Source organism: Heptranchias perlo, chromosome 2, assembly GCF_035084215.1.
Source record: "Heptranchias perlo isolate sHepPer1 chromosome 2, sHepPer1.hap1, whole genome shotgun sequence".
Classification (NCBI taxonomy): Eukaryota; Metazoa; Chordata; class Chondrichthyes; order Hexanchiformes; family Hexanchidae; genus Heptranchias; species Heptranchias perlo.
The window spans coordinates 92,100,595-92,122,344 of NC_090326.1; the positions used below are offsets into that span (position 1 = coordinate 92,100,595).

Genomic DNA, 21,750 nt, shown 5'->3' on the forward strand with positions numbered 1-21,750 from the left:
GAATAAAAATTCCACAGGAAAAGTGATCCATCCGTGGCTAACTAAAGAAGTTAAGGGTAGTATTAGATTAAAAGAAGAGGCTTATAATGTTGCCAAGGAGAGTAATAAGCCTGAGGATTGGGAGAGTTTTAGAAACCAGCAAAAGATGAGCAAAAATTGATAGGGGGAAAAAATACAATATGAGAGTAAACTAGCAAGTAATATGAGAGTAAACTAGCAAGAAACAGATATATAAAAACAAATTGTAAGAGCTTCTACAAGTACATAAAAAGGACGAGGGTAGCGAAAGCAAACACGGGTCCCTTAGAGGTCGAGTCAGGAGAAATTATAATGAGGAATAAGGAAATGGCAGAGATGTTAAACAAATATTTTGTATCTGTCTTCACAGTGGAAGACACAAAAACATACCAGAAATAATGGGGAACCCAGTGTCTAATGAGAGTGAGGAACTTAAAGTAATTGATATCAGTGAAGAAAAAGTACTGGAGAAATTAATGGGACTAAAAGCCGACAAATCCCCTGGTCCTGATGGCCTATATTCTAGGATTCTAAAAGAGGTGGCTGCAGAGGTGGTGCTTTGGTTGTGATCTTCCAAAATTCCCTGGATTCTAGAGCGGTCCCAGTGGATTGGAAGGTAGCAAATGCAACACCACTATTCAAGAAAGGAGGGAGAGGGAAAGCGGGAAACTACAGACCAGTTAGCCTGACATCAGTAATTGGGAAAATGCTGGAGTCTATTATTAAGGACATGGTAACAGGGCACTTAGAAAATCATAATATGATTAGCCAGAATCAACATGGTTTTATGAAAGGAAATCGTGTTTGACAAATCTATTAGAGCTTTTTGAGGATATAAATTGCAGAGTAGATGATGTGCTTAAGTCTCGAGTGGGGCTTAAACCCACAACCTTCTGACTCAGAGACGAAAGTGCTACCACTGAGCCAAGGCTAACACCATTTGTTTAGCCATGCATTGAACTCCCTAACCTTCATTACCTTCCCTATTCTAGCATGTGGCTTGGGGAGTAAACCAGCGATTGCCACCGTTGAAGTTGTGCTCCTAAATCTGCTTTCTAATCTCCTAAACTTCTTTTGCAAGACTTCAGGCTTTTCCTTTCTATATTGTTGGCTCCCACCTGGACCACAATGACTGGGTGCTTTCCCTCCCTTTCCGTAATCTTTTCCAGTCTTTCTGAAATGTCCCTTACCCTTGCACCTAGGAGGCCACACAACATCTCAAAATTGATCTGGACTGCAAAGGATAGCGTTCACCTCTGTAACTATTGAGTCCCCTATCACTACTGCATTCCTAACCGAATTGCTAATCTTCCTCCCCCACCCAAGTCAATTCATGATTTTTTTTGGAGCCATTTGATATTCCTGACCAGAGTCCTCATTCTCCCCACAGGAAGCAAGTACTGCAAGTTTGTTCGACATGGTAATTTCCTCTGGGCATTCCTGCTCAAGCTTGTCCCCTCTCACTTTTCCTGACCTGTGGATAGTCACCGCTCCTTCCTCTACCACTGCCACTCAGTACTGTGACTACCGTCTGAAACTCTTGCTCCAAAAACCTTCCTCGCTCCCTGAAGGCCATCATGTTCAGTCCTGTCACAAACTCTTAATTCTCGCCATCGATTCCATTTCCATCCGCAGCTACTGTATCAGGTGGAACCAGACTGTCCGCTACCGTAATGTCCTATTTGACCCCAAACTGATCTTCTGACCCCATATCCTCATCAGTAAGACCGCCAACTTCCACCTCCATAATGTCGCCCACTCCTGCCTCAGCCTGTCTGCTGCTGAAACTCCCATCCATGCTTTTGTCACCTCCTGACTTAACTATTCCAATACTGTCCTGTCCGGCCTCCCACCTTCCACCTTCCGTAAACTTCAGCTTATCCAAAACTCTATTGTCCATATGCTATCCTGCACCAAGTCCTGTTCACCCATCACCCCTTTGCTTCGATGACCTACATTGGCTTCCAGTCCCCCAATGTCTCAAATTTAAAATTCTCATCCTTGTGTTTAAAACCCTTCATGGCCTTGCCTCTCCCTATCTTTATGACCTCCTCCAGCCCTACAACCCTCCAAGAGCTCTGCGTTCCTCCAACTCTAGCCTCCGGTCCATCCCCCCAACTCCCTTCTCCCCATTGGCGGCCATATCATCAGCTGTCATGATCTGGAATTCCCTCCCTAAACATTTGACAAATAATTTTTTTTCTGTGTGGCCCAATCATCCCCCTATAAGATACCTACAATGGAGGTGGGATTTTAATAGGGATCCAGGCCTGAACCCCCAAGTGTGCCTCACCTGTGGTGCTGAGCAGACCTGTATTTTGGGTTAATCCTGGTGTCTAAGTCACTTGTCAGTAAGTGTTTACCAAACAATAAGATATGCAGTTGAACTGGCAAGAGGCCAGCCTCATGTAACTTGTCTTCTCTTTCTTCCCTGCACATGTGAAAGTGTATAGCCTCCATACAGAAGTTGCCCCTGATGACATAGATAATGTTAAGAGTTTGCGATATGGGGATTCACCAGTGCAAACCAAAGTTTTGTCATTTCACAGAACAATGGCCCAAACCTTGCTGGAGGGGGCGTCTCGCTGTCTGCACCGTTAGCTAGACTTTTTCCTGCATCCTTCAGCTTGAAAATTTCTTGCCCTGTAAATTGCTGGAAGTGTAAGTTGATAACGAGGGTAACAGGGCATCTGGGACTTTAGTGAACAATGGAACCAGCAGTCTATCTCCTTAACCAATGAGATTTAAGGATTGAGAAAGAAACAGAGCAAAGACAGAGAAGGAGGGTGAATTAGAGTCAAATCAGGTATCGAGATAGAAGGAAAGATTGGATTGAGAGAGAGAGAGACAAAAAGGAAACGCAAGAAAAAAAATTAAAAATGTAATATTTAACTTTTTAAAAATCTCTAACAAGAATTTACTACATACAGCAATAAGACTCAACTGTTTGAATAGTTCCCTTTCTGGGCTGGAGAGGTTGATTGGCATTGCATTAACGATTATCACGTGGTTAAAAGTGTACTTACTGTAGCGAGTTTAATGTGAAAATCCATCAAGTTCATAAAAATAATGGGGAGGTTGGAATCGAGCTGTTGTTTTCGCGAGGCTAACGGCGGAGTGGCGTAAATCGACCAGCAAGTTATGGCGAATCGCAACTCCTGGCGTATCTCTTCTTTGCCTGAACTTGCTGGCCAATTTGGGCATTAATAACGGGTATGTCGTGAAATCGCCATTATTTTTCCAGCATGATTTGGGCCATTGCGTTAGTGCTCAGTGCACTGAGTGATTGATTTAAATTAATTTGAAATAAAATTGAGTGGAGTAATGATACAAAAATCAAACAGAAAATTACATAAACAATATTATGTTTGCTGTACTATTTAGTACAAACCGTCAGGAATTTCAGCTCATTGTAATGTTTATCTTTTTTGTTTTGTTTTTCCTATTTGTTTTTTCTCTGTTTACTCCTGAAGGGTAATGATTCATGTTGGGATACAGTTTCACTGGTGATCATGGCGATCCAAGAGCCATTCTTGGAAGCAGGACAATGAGATTTGTAGGCTGTTCAGCTATGAGGTCATCACAACATCAAATCTGTTTCTCTCCTAACATATTGCCCAAGGATGCATGCCATTCCAGGGTGAATAGCAATCAGACTTGGGATCTAATTTCACCTACTCCCTTGCCCAGTACTGGTGAGATGAGTTGTTGTTGGCCCTACCGCTGCTTGACTGTGATTGGCAAACTAAGTATAAACTATTCAACACATTAGTCTTTATGGCTTTAGTGCAGACCAGTTATTTTTTGGTACTGGATTTCCATCTGTTTAGGTTTTTGTCTTCCAGAGAACAAGACCTGTCTGATTGCTGTCAGGTTGACTCAGTTTTCTCTTTGTCTTTGTGACAAAAACATAGCCTTCTTAAAAATATTAGAAACTCAGTTTAGGTTTGATGAATGGATAGAAAAATTTTGAGCAGGTATTAGGCTCTAGTCTTCTATAATGGATTCAGTATAATCCATTTTTGTTGAATTGATATATCTGTATAACAAAAATCCTCCATCAGCCTTTAAACCTATCTCCATTTTCTCCTGAGATAATGGAGATGGATTTAAGGGCTGATGGAAGGTTTTTGTTGCACAGATTTTGAAAACCTACTTGGTATCGTTGATGACGAAGATCAAAATTTCACAATTAAAAAAGGAAATGTTTAGCAGTAATATGCAACAAATGCTACCATTTGAATGAGACTTATCTTTAAAATTCATTACGAGGCCAATATAAATATGACCAGACAGTAATGACTATAAGCAAGTGAGAATACTTCTCAAACATAGCTTAGTAAGTTCTAATAATATCTGTATATGCTTTGTTTTGTTGTGGTCTTGTTTTGAAAATGCATCATCTATTTTTAAATAACTTCATGTCTTTGAGTTAGAAGTTTCTCCCCTTCGGGCGAAATTTTCAACTTTGATTGTGTAAAGTGGGTGGTAGTGGATCGGCTGCCCGTTATACACTCCACCCAATTTTAACAATGGAAAATAAAATTGAGTAGGGTGTAAAATGGGCAGCTGACCTGATCCTGTCAGTATCAGTGTCAAATGATGCAGTTAAAAAATTGGCGTCATTTTTGTCTCTACCGGCATTCCACTGCCAGTTCATCAACCCGCCCAAATGGGTGATACAAGTCCGGAGGGGGCCATTTCCAGCAGTATTTAGAGGGATCCTTAGCTGCAGTCAGGGAAGATGGGACTGGCACTCATTTTTACTGCAGTTGCGCTATAAACTGCTGCTACCTTTCGCTCCTGAAGCTTCCATCTTTCCCATTTAAGGTGCTGCCACAGCCCCATCAAGATCTGCCGCACTGCCGGATTTCCTATCCTCTCAAATGGCAAGCTGCCTATAAAGAATGTGATTAGCGCTGGCAACTCACCGATTTAATGTTAATGAGGCCTGACCACAAAAAATGATTGGGCCTCCCTGCCAACTGTGTCAGGTGGGTAGAGTGGAAGCCCTACCCACTGTCCATCCGATATACACCCAAATCGAAAATTGTCCCCCAAATGTAGAGAACTCAGTCAGTAAAATTAGTAGGAATACATTAGTTTGTCTGCATGCTGCTTATGAGAGACAGAGTTACACGTGAGAATATTGTCTTCACAAGTTTCCACAGGCAGGAGAAATGGGTGTGCAACTTTGTAGCTGGTAGTCTGTGCAGAATTTTATATTGGTGCCCAAAGTTGAGTGCGACTTTCATGCTCCTGGCATAAACCAGGAGTTTTATTTTAAGTAGTTATCAATTCTTGAAGTGCTGCTCCAGTCATAAACTTTGAGGGGCTAACTGATAGCCCAGCAATAACTCTCCAAAGCTAGAGAAATTGAACTATGGAGTGGAGTAAGCCATTCTTGTCAGCTTCACTCATCTATATATCTATTATTGTATTCTAGGTATTTTTTTTCAGTGTTTTTTTTATCTGTTTCTTTACAGATTAACAATATGGAAAATTCTAGGGCAGTAGGGGTCCTAATTTATGTAAGGCTCGGCAGAGCACTTCAGGATATGAACTGTAAGGGAGCAGAATGCTTTACCGCCATAAACATACCAGCCTCAATAATGCATTTTCAGAAAGACGTGGTTGATGCAGTAAGGTAAGCTTTCAATTATTTTTCCCTTGCCCTCTTCATGTTGTAGGTTAGAGTTACACTGATTCAATGTGGTTACTGATTTTATACAGTGGTTGCAGGTGTATTCCTGGAGCGGTCTGGTATCAGACTCTCTCAGGACCACTTTTCAATTAGGATTCATTTTATGCAAGTTCTACCAATCTATACACACGTTTCCACTTTTGCCTCATATGGCACTGCTTAATAGATCTTAAAATCATGTCAAACCATTTCTGCTAAATAAACCCATAGAGCAAACTTTTTAAAGAGACTACCAAACTGGTAATAAAATTCTGAAGTTCTTCACACGTGCAAAGCATTTACAAGCATTATTAAATTTATCAAGGTTACTGATATAAAGTATAGCTTTTGAAACTGCACTAGCGTGATGCTACTTGATGATCATAAGATAATTGGACACTCTTCAATGCCCTTAAACTTCTCCAGAAGCTTTTTACTGGAGGATTTTTGAATACCAATGGACAGTGCTACCTATTCCAGTTGCTACCATTACATTAAGGGAACTGCTTTTGAGTAATGCAATGTGGAGTCAGTCCCAGATATTTGCTTTCTGTGGGTCTCTGTACAAAAGTGGAGCCCAACATCTATGAAAACTGGCTCCCTAATCCTAATGTAAAATGTAGAAGAGTGCCATATGGAGCTGAAACCTGAAACTGGATGCAATATAAATGCAAGTTTAAAAGCACCTGAATATGCAGTTGCGTGTTTTAATTCATCTTCCTCGCATTGTCAAGCTTACTTATGCTTCTATACTTGCACTTTGCATAAGAATTGTTTAAAAATGACTGAAGTCAACTTGAAAGGAAAAAATTTGCAGGGCTACGGGGAAAGGGCGGGTGAGTGGGACTAGCTGGATTGCTCTTGCAGAGAGCTGGCACAGACTTGATGGGCTGAATGGCCTCCTTATCTGCTGTAACCATTCTATGATTCTATGCCTTTGACACCTCCAGAAGTGACTATTTCAATACTCATGGCTGGCCTCCCATCCAAAATTTTGCTGCCGTATCCTTTCATCCCCTTAACCCTGACCTTGCTGACCTACATTAGCTCCCGGTTCCCCAACACCTGAAATTTAAAATTCTCATCCTGTTTTTTTAATCACGGCCTTGCCCCTCCCAATCTCTGTAACCTCCTCCAACCCTAAACCGCTCTACTTCTCCACCTCTGTCTCTTCCTTCGTGGCCCTTCTTAAAACCCCTGAACAAGATTTTGGTCACCTCGCCTAATATGTCCTTCTTTGTCACGGCACCCATTTTTGTCTGATTATACTCCTGTAAAGTGCCTTGGGATATTCTTCTATGTTAAAGGTATTATATAAAAGCGTTCATGTATATACATCTAATTAAAGATTTGGGCCCTCTTTTTTGTTCCCCTGTGTCCGCCTATTCCTAGTTTCTGGTTCACGTGTCTCTCCCTGGGTATCTGTGTCTATATCTACCTGTTGACTGCCTTCTCCCCTATGACCTGTCTCATTTGAGATCCTGTTTCCTCCCCACCCTCTTCTCCCACCTGTCTAGTTGAAATGGTTTTCTATTGCTGTCTCAATGTCACTCACAAGTCCTTTGTCCCTACTTGGTTTAAATGCAGCCCATCTCTCCTATACCAGTCCATTTTACTCTGGAAGATTCCCAGTTATTTTTAAAGATTGCATTGTTGTTCCCACACCATGCTGCCAGCCACTTGTTTAACCTCAATTCTTTAGTGAACCCCCCCTCCTTTGCCAAATGGTTTGAAGTAATCAGAGAACATTGTGCTGTATTCTCTTTCTTTGAGTTTTGAGCCAATCCTGATTTATGGGGCTTTTAAGAACTCTATTATTTCTCCCTATGTCATTTGCACCCATGTGGGTCTCTACCTATTCCCTTCAGTCCCCCATCTAACCATTCCTTAATGTGTACTGCTGTAGCTCCAGGTAGACAGCTCTCCATCCTTAAGTATTGTCTTTACAACACACATGGTTATCCATTTTCCTGAGCAAACAATCCCCTACGACACCAATCTAACTGACCTGCAAACTGCATCTTTGTCCAGGCTGTACTCTCTGGTTTTCTAGCTATCTTTACTTCTGGGACCGTATATTTTTCTGTAATGTTTACAATATCAAGGCTATTCTTTACAGTCAGTGCTTATGACACCTGTGAGATTTCCCAGGACATTTGCAGAGAACCAATATAATGTGATCCATTCATGCCTCAGTATAATAATTGGGCAGACCATTGGCACATTTAGGAGCCTGGATTGATCTCGAGGCGCCCTGCAATATAGTCCTACTACAGTCTCAGGTGTCATGATTGCTTCATGCTGCAGAACTTCCCTTACAAAGAGGCCTCGTGGAGGTCCCGGTAGAGGAATGGAAAGAAAGAGGAGCAACAGCAGCCTCAAGAGGATGCAGAGGACAATCCGGTGCTGAGTGCAAGGGACACTTGTGCATTCTCACGTATGAGAGCTTCTCTTCATTATCAGATTTGTTCAATACATTAACAGTCCTGTATACCTCTACCCACTCCCCTCCACTAATATGTTTTCATCTAGTGGGCTGTGAGACCTGGGAACCGTGGGGAGGATGGGACTACTACTGGGGGGTGGGGGGGGACTATTGTACCCTTGAAATTTAAATGAGAAGAACTGTTTCAGTTTGTTCAAGCAGTTCAGCTCTTTGAAGCAATGTTTACTCATCACTTACTAAGTTGAGGATCTTTTAAGGACTTTTCAAGGATAAAAAAAAACCTTTTACTTCCATAAGGAGAAAAATTAATCCTAAAATTGAATTTTGAAGAGTATACTTTGTGCAATAAAGAATGAGTCATTGAGGAGCTGCAAAGGTCTTAAAAGATCAGTTTCAAAAAGTAAACAGAGAAGTTAACAATAAAGGAAGCTATTGAATTACATTTATAACTGCCCGCAATGGCACAAATGCTATCACGAATGGACATATTACAACATCTGTGCAGAAGGTTGTTCAAGGATGAACTCTGTTCATGTCTTAATGACACTGCTGGGTGTCCTCAAAAGTGAGTTTTTTCCTGGTGCTATCTACAGAATGACTAACTGCCACTCTGAAAGATGAGCATTGGCAAAATTGACATTATTGTTTAATGGATGAGCAGCTCAAACCTTAAAAAGAGCGATCAACGGTAGAAGAGAGCACTTCTCTATCTGTGATGGAACTTGGGTTGAGAATGATGGACAGCATGGCGTTCATCTTCAGAATTGGACAGTGGGCTAATCATTGTCACTGTCAAGGAAACAGAGTCAGCGACTGCTGAGAAAATTTGAGAACTATATTATTCCATCACCATCTTCTGTAAGGACCACCAGCACTTTAAAAAAAAAATATTACAAATGTTCTTGTCTTGGTAATCCCATCTAAACTAGGCTGGAGAAAATAAGTGGTGAAGATGACTGTAAAAGTTGGTATAGTGAGAGTGGTCAAGAATAATTGGTCTTACTTGTCACAGTCATCAACATCAATGTTGCACAAAGGTCTAACTAATGATGAAATATTGTAGTCCTGTTTGGCAGGATGCTGTGGATCAGAGCTGTCCAAAGATGTTTTGATCAGTAGACTAGCTGACAATGGCATACTACCTGCCATACTCTGTCCATCTACAATATTGGAGAGATTTAAAATAAAAACAGAGAATGCTGGAATCACTCAGGCATCATCTTAGGAGAGAGAAACAGAGTCAACATTTCAGGTTGATGACATTGGAGTTGTGACCTGCTGAGTATTTCCAGCATTTTCTGTTTTTATTTCAGATTTCTAGCATCTGCACTATTTTGCTTTTGTATTGGAGAGATTTAGTTGAGTCCTCTGCCCTCCATAAGATCATGACCAGAGTAACTTCAATGGGAGAAAAGAGAGTTTTTTGCATTCAAAAATTTTCACTTTGTATATGAGAAAGAAAACATTTGAACCACCATACTATTTTCATTAGTCCTAATCCTCAAAGGAAAATTTAGAACCCATGAATATTTTGTGTGCAGCCAAGATTTTCCACGTGAGTGTAATTTATACAAGCCTAAAAGGCCAGCTGGAAAGTAGCATGCTGCCCGAGTCCATCAAGGAACTGACAGAGTGGGACATAATTATTTTCTGGCCTGCACAGCCAAATCGCGCTGGCATGGATGATCCCGCTGGTCGGAAAATCATTCTCTAGAGGGCACCAAAAGGAAGTATTGTATCATGAATGGAGTACTGGCAGAATATGATAGCACTCCATTTTCAAGATTTTTTTGAACATTTTTCCGCAGAATGGATTTGGGAATGAGTTATGTCTAACTGTGTTTAAAAGTAAAAAAGTGAATTTGCATGGGTTTAAAAAGCCACGGCTACAGCACTGAGATGGAGGGGAACTTGAGGTTTAATGAGCCAGGCGTGGAAGAAGTCTTCACAATGACTGATGACATTAAGCAATTCGTTATCTTGTCACAGATGGCAAATATTCTGCCTGTTGTGATGAGGATGATTCTATTCACACGGGCATGGCTTGAAGTGTCTGCTGAGAATATGCTCTTGGGAGAGGTGTAGTCGGTTTGGTAGGCATGCTTCCTGGCGAATCTCTGCATGGGAGAGATGTGTGTTAAATCTGACCCCTCTGCTTTCTGGGGTTAGAATTAACAAAAAGAGGAAAAACTCTTTCAGTCAGGTTTCCAACAAAGGACTGTGAAATGCAATTGTCTAGAAGGAAAGGTGATGCCAAAAATAAGTATGATAGTCCCAGGAAAGGGCAGAACCGTAGTTTATTATTTTTTCCCCCACATTGAATGAAATAAGTGGAATTTGCTTTGGCTGCTACTCTATATGTTCAGCAGCTTAACAATTTATATGTGGCTTTGTCTCACTAATTATTTTTCATTCCATCTTCAGAAAGATTGTGGAAGCGTCTGAGGGCATGTGCGAAAGTCATGATATCTTGATCAGATCATGAGGGGCTCCTATTGTTACATCTCTAGATTAAGTTAATGTATAATTAGGGCACTACGGGCACACTTCTGAATGTGAGATGCTTAGACCAGTACCACTGTACCGAAGAGACTATCTGAAGCAGACAATTGGTAGCAGTTACCTAGGATACTAATTTACACTGGTGATTAAGGCAATTCAAAACATTTAAAATTTACAAGGGAACAGGACAGTAACAGTAATACCTGAAACTGTCGATCAGATCAATAGAGGCAGAAATTTAAAAGGTGGGACAAGTGGCGGAAGAAAAAGTGAGAGAGAGAATTTCAGCTAAAGAAGCAAGAGTTTCAGCTAGAGAAAGAATGAGAGCAATGTAGACAGGAAGAAGAGCAATGCAAAAGGGAGGAAGAACTGGAATTGAGCATTGCAGGTGGGAAGAAGAAAGGGAAAAATGCAAATTTGAGACCAGGAGGGTGAAAGAGTGTCTCCATGCTCTTGAACTGGCAGAGAAACGCATATCGGGGACAAGTCCAGTAAGTGGATTGATGGAATTCAGAACCGACCATATTACTAAATTAAATCTGATTTCAAATTTTAAAAACGGGGTTGATATTGTTAGTTTTATCCAGGCATTTGAATTGTTAGGCGGTCACCACAATTGTGACAAAAATGAATGGGCCAGCGGACTTGTGACTTCACTATTTTCGATGTTTACGATTTAATGCCTGAAGTATACAGGTAATAATTTAAGAAACTAAGGAAGGATCCATTTATAGAGAGGTGGTCATCCATGTTGAAGATACGTGGCTGGAAAGCAAAGGCATAACAGACTATCGAGTTACATCGAAACTACAGCACAGAAACCAGCCATTTGGCCCAACTGGTCTATGCCGGCGTTTATGCTCCACATGAGCCTCCTCCCTCCCTACTTCATCTAACCCTATCAGAATACCCTTCTATTCCTTTCTCCCTCATGTGCTTATCTAGCTTCCCCTTAAGTACATCTATGCTAGTTGCCTCAACTACTCCTTGTGGTAGCCCATTCCACATTCTTACCACTCCTTGGGTAAAGAAGTTTTTCCTGAATTCCCTTTTGGATTTATTAAGAACTATTTTATATTTATGACTTCCAGTTTGGGACTCCACAAGTGGAAATGCTTTCTCTACATCTACCCTATCAAACCCATTCATTATCTTAAAGGTCTCTATCAGATCACCCCTCAGCCTTCTCTTTTCTAGAGAAAAGAGACCCAGCCTGTTCAGCCTTTCCTGATAAGGATATCCTCTCAATTATGGTATCATCCTTGTGAATCTTTTTTGCACCTTGTCCAATGCCTCTATATCCTTTCTATAATATGGAGACCAGAGCTGTGCCTAATACTTCAAATGTGGTCTAACCAAGGTTCTATACAAATTTAACATAACTTCTTTGCTTTTCAATTTTATCCCTCTAGAAATTAACCCTGTTGCTTGATTTGCCGCCTTAATGGCCTTATTAACCTGCGTTGCTACTTTTAGTGATTTGTGTATCTGTACCCCAGATCCCTTTGCTCCTCTATCTGGTTTAGACTTTTATTATCCAAGCAGTATGTGGTCTCCTTTTTCTTCCTACCAAAATGCATCATCTCACACTTACCTATAATAAAATTCATTTGCCAATTATATATCCATTCTGCAAGTTTATTAATGTCCTCTTGCATTTTGACACATTCTTCCTTTGTATTAACTACACACCCCAATTTGGTGTCGTCCGCAAATTTTTAAATTGTACTTCTGATTCCCAATCCAAATCGTTAATGTAAATTGTGAACAACAGTGATCCCAGCACTGATCCCTGTGGAACACACTTCCCATCTTTTGCCAGTCTGAGTAGCCAATGAAGATCTTTGCCATTTGATGCTGGGAGAGAGATTTCTGAAAATAGTTTCAGATGATTTAAGAATCTGGTTACCTGATCAGTAACATAAAACTCTCAAGCAGGTAGGCACATCTGTAGCTCATTTTATGGCCTCAAAAGCACAGGTGAGCCATCACAAATGGGTGAGTAAATGCCTCACACCATCCCACAGAAACTGCTCAGCGAGCCAGCTGCTCAGCCTGCCTCAAGCAAGGCTAGAGGGGAGCAGCCAAGTAGAAGTCATAGATCTGAAAACAGTACAACCAAGGGGGACTAATAACTCCCAGGCAGGAAAGCAGCTTAGCGAGCAGCCGGCTCATCCGGGAGCAACAGCGGGAGACCCAGCCGATTTCAATGGCTCGGCCTCAATAACATGCCCCGTCCGACTTCTCAACCAAAACAGCCGGGAAGCCAGCAGGAAGCAGCTCTGCCTCTATAACCGTGGCTCGAGAGGCCAACGGTTAGGTCTCCTGCTCCATTTTAACTGCCGCCGCCCACTGACTTCAATGGAAAGGAAAATCGAGCGGGGTGTTTAACAGGCGGCTGATCCTTGATGATCAGTTTTTTGCCCTCTGCCAAAGTTGAATATTATCCCCTTTGATGTATAGCTTCTTGCAATGGCTGAGAATGATATTAGCAATATTTTCAGCTTGATTAATGACCACTTTTTAAAAAAAAATTACATGATGCTAAAGACTAGAACTCTGAAGTTATGTCATGGCTTGCTAAAATATGAATGCTTAATGCATCTGAAATTCTTCTGCACTGTTTTAGCAGAGATATTGGCCCAGAATTTGCTGGGAAAATAACAGTGAGTTTAATGTGCATGCCGTTATTAGTATGTAAATCATCCAGCAATTTGTGGTGAGAAAAATATACCGGTGAGTTGCAAATCACCACAAGTTGCTGGATGATTTGCGCCGCTCTGCCATTAGCCTCGCAGTAGCTTGCCGTCAACCTTCCCGTGAGTTCCAAGAAATTGCTGCATTTGAGCAGCAAATACAAATGAAACTCGCCGCAGAAAGTTAGGTCTGGTACTTAACAGAATAAGGACCCTTTTAATGACAAGATTTATGTTCCTGCAATGCCACCCGATCTCTCCAGCCCAGAAAGGGAACAGTTGAAACTGTGGAGTCTCATTCCTGCAGGTGGTAAATTGTTCTTGGAGATTTTTAAAATGTCAATTTTAATTTTTTTTTTAAAAGAGTCTTACTTTTCCTTTCTGTCTTTTTTTTTCTTTCTCTCCTAATCCAATGTTTCTTTCCCTCTCTTTATTTCTCTTTCTGTATCTAATTTGACTCTAATTCACCCTCGTTCCTTCTCCGTCGTTCCTCTTTTTCTTCTTCTCTCCTTAAATCTCATTGGTTGAGGAGATAGACTGTTGGTCCAATCGTTCACCATCGTCCCAGATGCCCCGTTGACCTTGCCGCACCATTACCAGCGATTTGCATGCAAACATTTTTTGAGCTGAAGGATGAGGAAAAAAGTCTAACTAATGGGCCCTGCCCAACAAATTCTGGGCAAACTCATTTGAAATTAAAGGGTTAATGCTTTTGTAAAATAGTAAGAACAAAGTATTTCAGAGGAAGCATTTTATAAAATCATAGAACGATACAACACCGAAGGGGGCCATTCGGCTCATTGTGCCTGTGCCAGCTCTTTGAAAGAGCTATCCAATTAGTCCCTGCTCTTTCTCCATAGATCTGTAATTTTTCTCCCCGCAAGTATTAATCCAATTCATCTTTTGAAAGTTATTATTGAATCTGCTTCCACCACCCTTTCAACCAGTGCATTCCAGATCATAACAACTCGCTGCGTTAAAAAAAAAATGTCCTCATGTCGCCTCTGGTTCTTTTGCGAATCATCTCAAATCTGTGTCCCCTTGTTACTGACCCTTTTGCCATGGAAACAGAGTAAATAAGGAGAAACTATCAAACCATTCATGATTTTGAACACCCCTATCAAATCTCCTGATTACCTTCTAAGGAGAACAGCCCTAGCTTCTCCAGTCTCTCCACATAATTGAAGTCCCTAATCCCTGGTTGCATTCTCATAAATCTCCTCTGCACCCTCTCTAAGGCCTTGACATCCTTCCTAAAGTGTGTTACCCAGAATTGAACACAATACTCTAGCTGAGGCCTAACCAGTGTTTTATAAAGGTTTATTATAACTTCCTTACTTTTGTACTCTGTGCCTCTGTTCATAAAGCCCAGGATCCCATATGCTTTTTAACAGCCTTCTCAACTTGTCCTGCCACCTTCAAAGATTTATGTACATACTCCCCCAAGTCTCTCTGTTCCTGCACTCCCTTTAAAATTGCACCATTTAGTTTATATTGTCTCTTCTCATTCTTCCTACCAAAATGTATTACTTCACAATTTTCTGCGTTAAATTTCATCTGCCACGTGTCTGCCCCCATTTCACCAGTCTGTCTATGTCCTCCTGAAGTTTGTTGCTATCCTCCTTATTGTTTACTACATTTCTGAATTTCGTGTCATCTGCAAACTTTGAAATTATACCCTGTATACCCAAATCCAGGTCATTAATATATATCAAAAAGAGCAGTGGTCCTAATACCGACTCCTGGTCCTAATACCGACCCCTATTTTGTATGCTAGTATTCCAGGCTTAAGTTTTAAATACACTGTTAGTCCTAAGCCCTAATCATAGTGTTATTGTTGTTATTATATCTTTAATGTGTACATAACTAATCAATAAAACCTTAGGACAAAAGAGACAGATCTGTACTAAATAACCCATCAATCAACACAATATTAATTTAATGTGATGTGCCAAAGGGTTTAAAGTCCATTCTGAATGTTCAAATTTAAATAATTGTGAAGTACCATAGATGCCACATGGGAAATGTTTCTGTATGACATATTACCATGTTTTGCCTTTAATCTAATGTTGCACTGTATTTTTTTAACAAGAACTGTGAAGCTTTTTTGAGTTTATGCTAATAGCAATGCTTCAATCATCCATCAATGGCTGAAGTAAATAGACTGAGTGTGCAAGAACAGAATTTGATGGAAATATTAAGACTAATGTTATGAAAATTGGCACATTATTTGGTGACAGAAAATTTTTATTTGTGAGCTTGCTATGTTGGAAGAGTGTTTTGATTATTATTTCCAGGTCTGTTGGAGTTCCAGAACTTATGAGGGTACTAAATATTGCTAAACTCTTTTCCTGTTCAATATGCAGGCCCAGGCATTGCACAGGAAACAATTTATACGTTAACTGCTGTTCTATTTATTCAGTCGCTTATCTGTAAGGATATAGATGTTTATATAAAAATAAGACGAGAAATTTTTCCATCAAACAACTAACATCTTCAGACAACTTTGAATGTGCTGGTATAATAAGCAAATATTCTACTGGAATGATGTGTGTGTTGTTTATAGTTAATTGTGAATGGAAAAGTTGGCACTGAAAATATGCCATTACTCAAAATATGTGGAGGACAAAAGGTGGATCAATCAACATATTTGACAAATCATGCATCAGTATAAAGGGCTGCAGTTTATATAGTGAAGTATCTTTATTATCAAGTTTATCAATTTGTCAGCAGTTAATGATGTTAAGCAGACTCTGATGTAACACAAATAAAAACATAAAATGCTGGAAATACATCAGATCCATGAGCATTTGAAAAGAGAAAAAAATAAATTAACGTTTCAACCCTCAGAACTGGCAACGGTTCTCTACCCGAAATATTAACCTATCTTATTCTCTTGTTCTCTCTTCAAATGCTGTGTATTTCTAGCACTTTCTGTTCTTATTTCAGATTTTCAGAATTTACAGTTTTGTCTGATTACCTTTGATGTTGCACAGATTGTAGATGCAAATAAAAGTAAGGGAAAGTAAGTAGACAAGTCACTCCACCAGCTCAACAAGGAGACAGAATGGAGAGGAAAGAGGATGCTTACCCATCTTGCAGTGTAACTTACCCCCAAAAAATGAATCCTGAGCTTTTCTATGAGCGAAGATTTGAATTCAAATGATTATTCATAATTTATGAACTTATCCATGCCTGTGGTATCTCACTTCACTGCTGGATATGATTTAATTGTAACTGGCACACTCATTAAGAAATTCAGCTCATTAAGAAATCTAACTTGATAAAAGTTGGACGTATAACCATCTGTCCCTGTCAATTTACCTCTCAGTTTTACTTTAAAACTTGGCTCTTTTATTATCAGGCCATTTAGATTTTTACTATGAGATGGCTTCTTCCTTTTGATTGATGTTACGCCTCTGTCAGGAAAACAAGCACTTAAAGCTAGGGGCATCCTCACTATTTTCTGAAACCAGGGCAAAGTAAAGGTTGTTTTCTACATTTACCATCTTACTACCATTTGCTACATTTTACCAAATGAATAAAATTGCTACAGAATCAGCTTTTTCTGCTGGATACATACGTAATTACATCTTAAACAATACATCCCTCCTTTCCTTCAAGAGCTGAATGTTCGCACATGACAAAACATAATTGCAAAAAGCTGAATTCTACTTAGTAGAAAGTAATTAATTTTTGTGTGTAATACACATAGATCTCCCATGACATTCCTTGGAATTGGAAGGCTGGGTTGTGGGACTGGGGAATGGTTTATTATTTGGTAAAGTAGGGAAAATGTAAATTAGTTTAATCTTTTCTAAGTTATACTCTTAGCCCTCATTATAAAAACCTGCCTCGTAAACTGAGCCTGTTCAATATTCTAGGTAAAGAGTCGCTGCCCTTCTTGTGAGGCATGCAGAGATTTATTTATTTAACTGAGATATGTTAGGGGGACAAATTTATTTGTTAATTTATCTACTTGCAACAATTAGGGAAAACACTATTTTCCATGAACCAATCAAAAAATTATTCACTGAGCATGATTTTAACATGGAGGCGGGAAGGGACCGGTGGGTAAGACAATTGGCCGTGAAACCCGGATCTGCAATCGTGACCTTAAGGTCAATAAATTTTACTTCTGGGCTTCGGGCCTGGCAGTCAGCCTGATTGACAGGATAGAAGAAGTGGAGAAGAGGGAGGATGGGATCGTGGTCCGTGGAGGCCATGGATTGGGGCTGGGGGTTGATGTCAGGAGGAAATCGGTGGGGGGGGAGCTGATGCCAGGAAGAGATTGGAGGTTGGGGGGAGTCCATCATGGGGGGGGGTGTCCAGCATTGAGGGGGTGGGGTGGGGTATCGGCTAATTGCAGGGTTATGTCGCACCAGGTGAGCTTGTTGGGCCTGGAAGAAGCATTCCTGCACCTCCAGGCCCACAAGCAGTGCAATAAAGGCACTCACCTCATGAATCCGGCCCTTCCCGCCTGCTTTTACCTGATGTGAAATGGAAGCGGTGGGAAACCCAAACAGATAAGGTTAAAGTTATTTTACTTTTGTAATAAACAAAACTTAAGATACCTCAACTATTTCAAAGAGGTACATGGCCCCTTTAAGTATTGGCCCGCCGGCTTTAAGTGGGGGCAGGACTTCTGGGTGTCTGTTGCGCGTGCATCCAAACATGGAAGTGGGTGCGTTGGAGCCAGGAAGCGGTCCCGCTCTGAAAATCCACTATTTTTACTGCCCACCCTTCCCCAACCCACTTCTTGGGTGTTAAAATTACCCCCACTGTCTCTGAGGAGAACTCTTACCAATCCTTTCAACAACGAACCTCCCATTAGCTGTGAGTAGTCCTATTATTGAGTTCTGTGTTGACAGTAAATGCAAAACGTACTAGCACACAGATATGTAGCAAGTTATCTATTCCTTAGTGGATTAGAATTGTTTCCAATCTGTTAGGTCTGTGTTCGTTGGTTTCTAATTCACTCCTGGCTTTACTTTATTTCCATTATCCTCAGATTTGCATCAGTTAAATTAGGCTCAAATTTCTTGCAATGAGATGCATTTTGTGATAATATAACCATCTCTCTTTTGCAGCTATGGCTGACCCCTTCTTGTATTTCACAGTATACCTTTGTTCTGTGCATGAGGAGCATAAATGTCCTTGCTTAATTTTTCACAAATACTTTATCACCTCCCTTTTGAACAGGCCTTATTTCATCAGCATATTGTCATTTTGTTATTTGACTGTCCTTTTGGATCTGATCATTCTGCTATGATGTGTGGTCAAATGATCTGTATTTTCTGATTGCCTAAAGCTGAAATCATTTTATCACTGGTCCTGGTGTGTGGAATGGTGTGATAATTTCTCAAAAGCTTCACAATTCTTGTTTCCAAAATTTCCCTTCAGTTTGAGTGGCACAGACTGTCTTTTGAAGAATCCATATGATTCTTTTTACTCCTCCGTTGGCTTTGGCCAGTATGTTATTTCCTTTGACAAAATCCAGAATGTATTCTGAAAGTTATTAAAATTCTGCACTGTTAAATGGCAGACCATTATCAGTGTTGACAATTTCTGGTGTTCCATGATTGTAAAATCTTTGGCATGTATGGTGCTGTGGATTAAGCAGATATAGATTTGAGAAATTCAGCACCAGGAAACCTTGACTAATCATTCTGCCATGGTACATATGGAAATCCAGGCATTACAAGTGGCTCTTGTTGGCTTTAGACTTGTACTGCCTGGGAATCCATGCAGAACTTAACAGCATCCTCAGCTTTATTGTCAGTGCCAGGGAAGCAAGGTTTTTCATGTAGTCACAACTATTTTCCTGATTTCTTGGTGATCACTGTGTACGAGACTTACTGTATGTTCTTGTAGCAATTCAATTATGATAGTTCTGTTGCTTTTGCGAACAACTCCATCATCATTTACTGATTTTTTGTTTCTTTGCAAAGTACTTTGTGTGCTTCTTTTATCTCATACTATTTACACATTCAATATCAATGTTTCATAGCTTATAATGTAGTAGCTCTGTTTCTTGTCTGAAGCCACAACTTTAAGAAGAAAAGTTTTGTTTTTTTACAATGAGAAGTCGTGAAGCTGCATGTACCAAGGTTGTGTTGTCCGCTAAAAATGTCCTACTGAAGGAGCAAAATACAGTTGTTAAAAGAAATCCCTGAATTTATCGAAGCAAGAGCATTCAGAAATTTCCTGATTGCTTGGAAAAAAAACTGGCTAACATTTTTAAAAAAGCATTGTACTAATTTGTTAATGAATGTGCTAATCAATGAGCTCCAATTGAAGCTCTTTCTGACACTACTGAAAATTCTTATCGTAGATCAAGGCTTTAGTTGCACCACCGCAAATCCCTACCTGTTTCTTTTCAAGCTATTGGCAGATATCTATGGGCCAGAATTTGCTGTCAAAATAACGGCAAGTCTAATGGCGTTTGCCATTATTTGTGGGTAAATGATACAGCAACTCGCCAATCTCGCTAAAAGAAGTCACAATAAGAATAAAACCGGACGGACCACCCGGCATCGGACGACTAGGCACCTGACACGACAAAGGCAAACCAAGCCCAGTCGACCCTGCAAAGTCCTCCTCACTAACATCTGGGGACTTGTGCCAAAATTGGGAGAGCTGTCCCACAGACTAGTCAAGCAACAGCCTGACATAGCCATACTCACAGAATCATACCTTTCAGCCAACGTCCCAGACTCTTCCATCACCATCCCTGGGTATGTCCTGTCCCACCGGCAGGACAGACCCACCAGAGGTGGCGGTACAGTGATATCCAGTCAGGAGGGAGTGGCCCTGGGAGTCCTCAACATTCACTCTGGACCCCATGAAATCTCATGGGCAAGGAAACCTCCTGCTGATTACCATCTACCGTCCTCCTTCAGCTGATGAATCAGTCCTCCTCCATGTTGAACACCACTTGGAGGAAGCACTGAGGGTAGCAAGGGCACAGAATGTACTCTGGGTGGGGGACTTCTATGTCCATCACCAAGAGTGGCTCGGTAGCACCACCACTGACCGAGCTGGCCGAGTCCTGAAGGACATAGCTGCTAGACTGGGTCTGCGGCAGGTGGTGAGCGAACCAGCACGAGGGAAAAATTTACTTGACCTCGTCCTCACCAATCTACCTGTCGCAGATGCATCTGTCCATGACAGTATTGGTAGGAATGACCACTGCACAGCCCTCGTGGAGATGAAGTACCGTCTTCGCACTGAGGACACCATTCAACGTGTTGTGTGGCACTACCACCGTGCTAAATGGGATAGATTCAGAACAGATCTAGCAGCTCAAAACTGGGCATCCATGAGGCGCTGTGGGCCATCAGCAGCAGCACAATTGTATTCCAGCACAATCTGTAACCTCATGGCCCGGCATATTCCTCACTCTACCATTACCAACAAGCCAGGGGATCAACCCTGGTTCAATGAGGAGTGTAGAAGAGCATGCCAGGAGCAGCACCATGCATACCTAAAAATGAGGTGCCAACCTGGTGAAGCTACAACTCAGGACTACATGCATGCTAAACAGCGGAAGCAACATGCTATAGACAGAGCTAAGCGATTCCACAACCAACGGATCAGATCAAAATTCTGCAGTCCTGCCACATCCAGTCATGAATGGTGGTGGACAATTAACCAACTAACGGGAGGAGGAGGCTCAGTAAACATTCCCATCCTCAACGATGGTGGAGTCCAGCATGTGAGTGCAAAAGACAAGGCTGAAGCGTTTGCAACCATCTTCAGCCAGAAGTGCCGAGTGGATGATCCATCTCGGCAGCCTCCCGATATCCCCACCATCACAGAAGCCAGTCTTCAGCCAATTCGATTCACTCTACGTGATATCAAGATACAATTCTGCTGCAGCTGAGTGCACTGGATACAGCAAAGGCTATGGGCCCCGACAACATCCCGGCTGTAGTGCTGAAGACTTGTGCTCCAGAACTAGCTGCGCCTCTCGCCAAGCTGTTCCAGTACAGTTACAACACTGGCATTTACCCGACAATGTGGAAAATTGCCCAGGTACGTCCTGTCCTTAAAAAGCAGGACAAATCCAATCCGGCCAATTACAGCCCCATCAGTCTACTCTCAATCATCAGCAAAGTGATGGAAGGTGTCGTCGACAGTGCTATCAAGCGGCACTTACTCACCAATAACCTGCTCATCGATACTCAGTTTGGGTTCCGCCAGGACCACTCGGCTCCAGACCTCATTACAGCCATGGTCCAAACATGGACAAAAGAGCTAAATTCCCGAGGTGAGGTGAGAGTGACTGCCCTTGACATCAAGGCAGCATTTGACCGAGTGTGGCACCAAGGAGCCCTAGTAAAATTGAAATCAATGGGAATCAGGGGGAAAACTCTCCAGTGGCTGGAGTCATACCTAGCACA

At 41.3% G+C, this 21,750-nt stretch overlaps 1 protein-coding gene across 1 annotated transcript in view; it reads left to right on the forward strand.

The window, feature by feature from the left end:
- The window catches only part of si:dkey-256h2.1 (uncharacterized protein LOC337520 homolog), a 209,246-nt gene that overhangs the window by 41,512 nt on the left and 145,984 nt on the right, over positions 1–21,750 (forward strand). Inside the window, exon 4 of the mRNA XM_068004185.1 lies at positions 5,505–5,665. Coding sequence (XP_067860286.1) covers positions 5,505–5,665 — 161 coding nt within the window. The remainder of the gene's footprint in view (positions 1–5,504; positions 5,666–21,750) is intronic.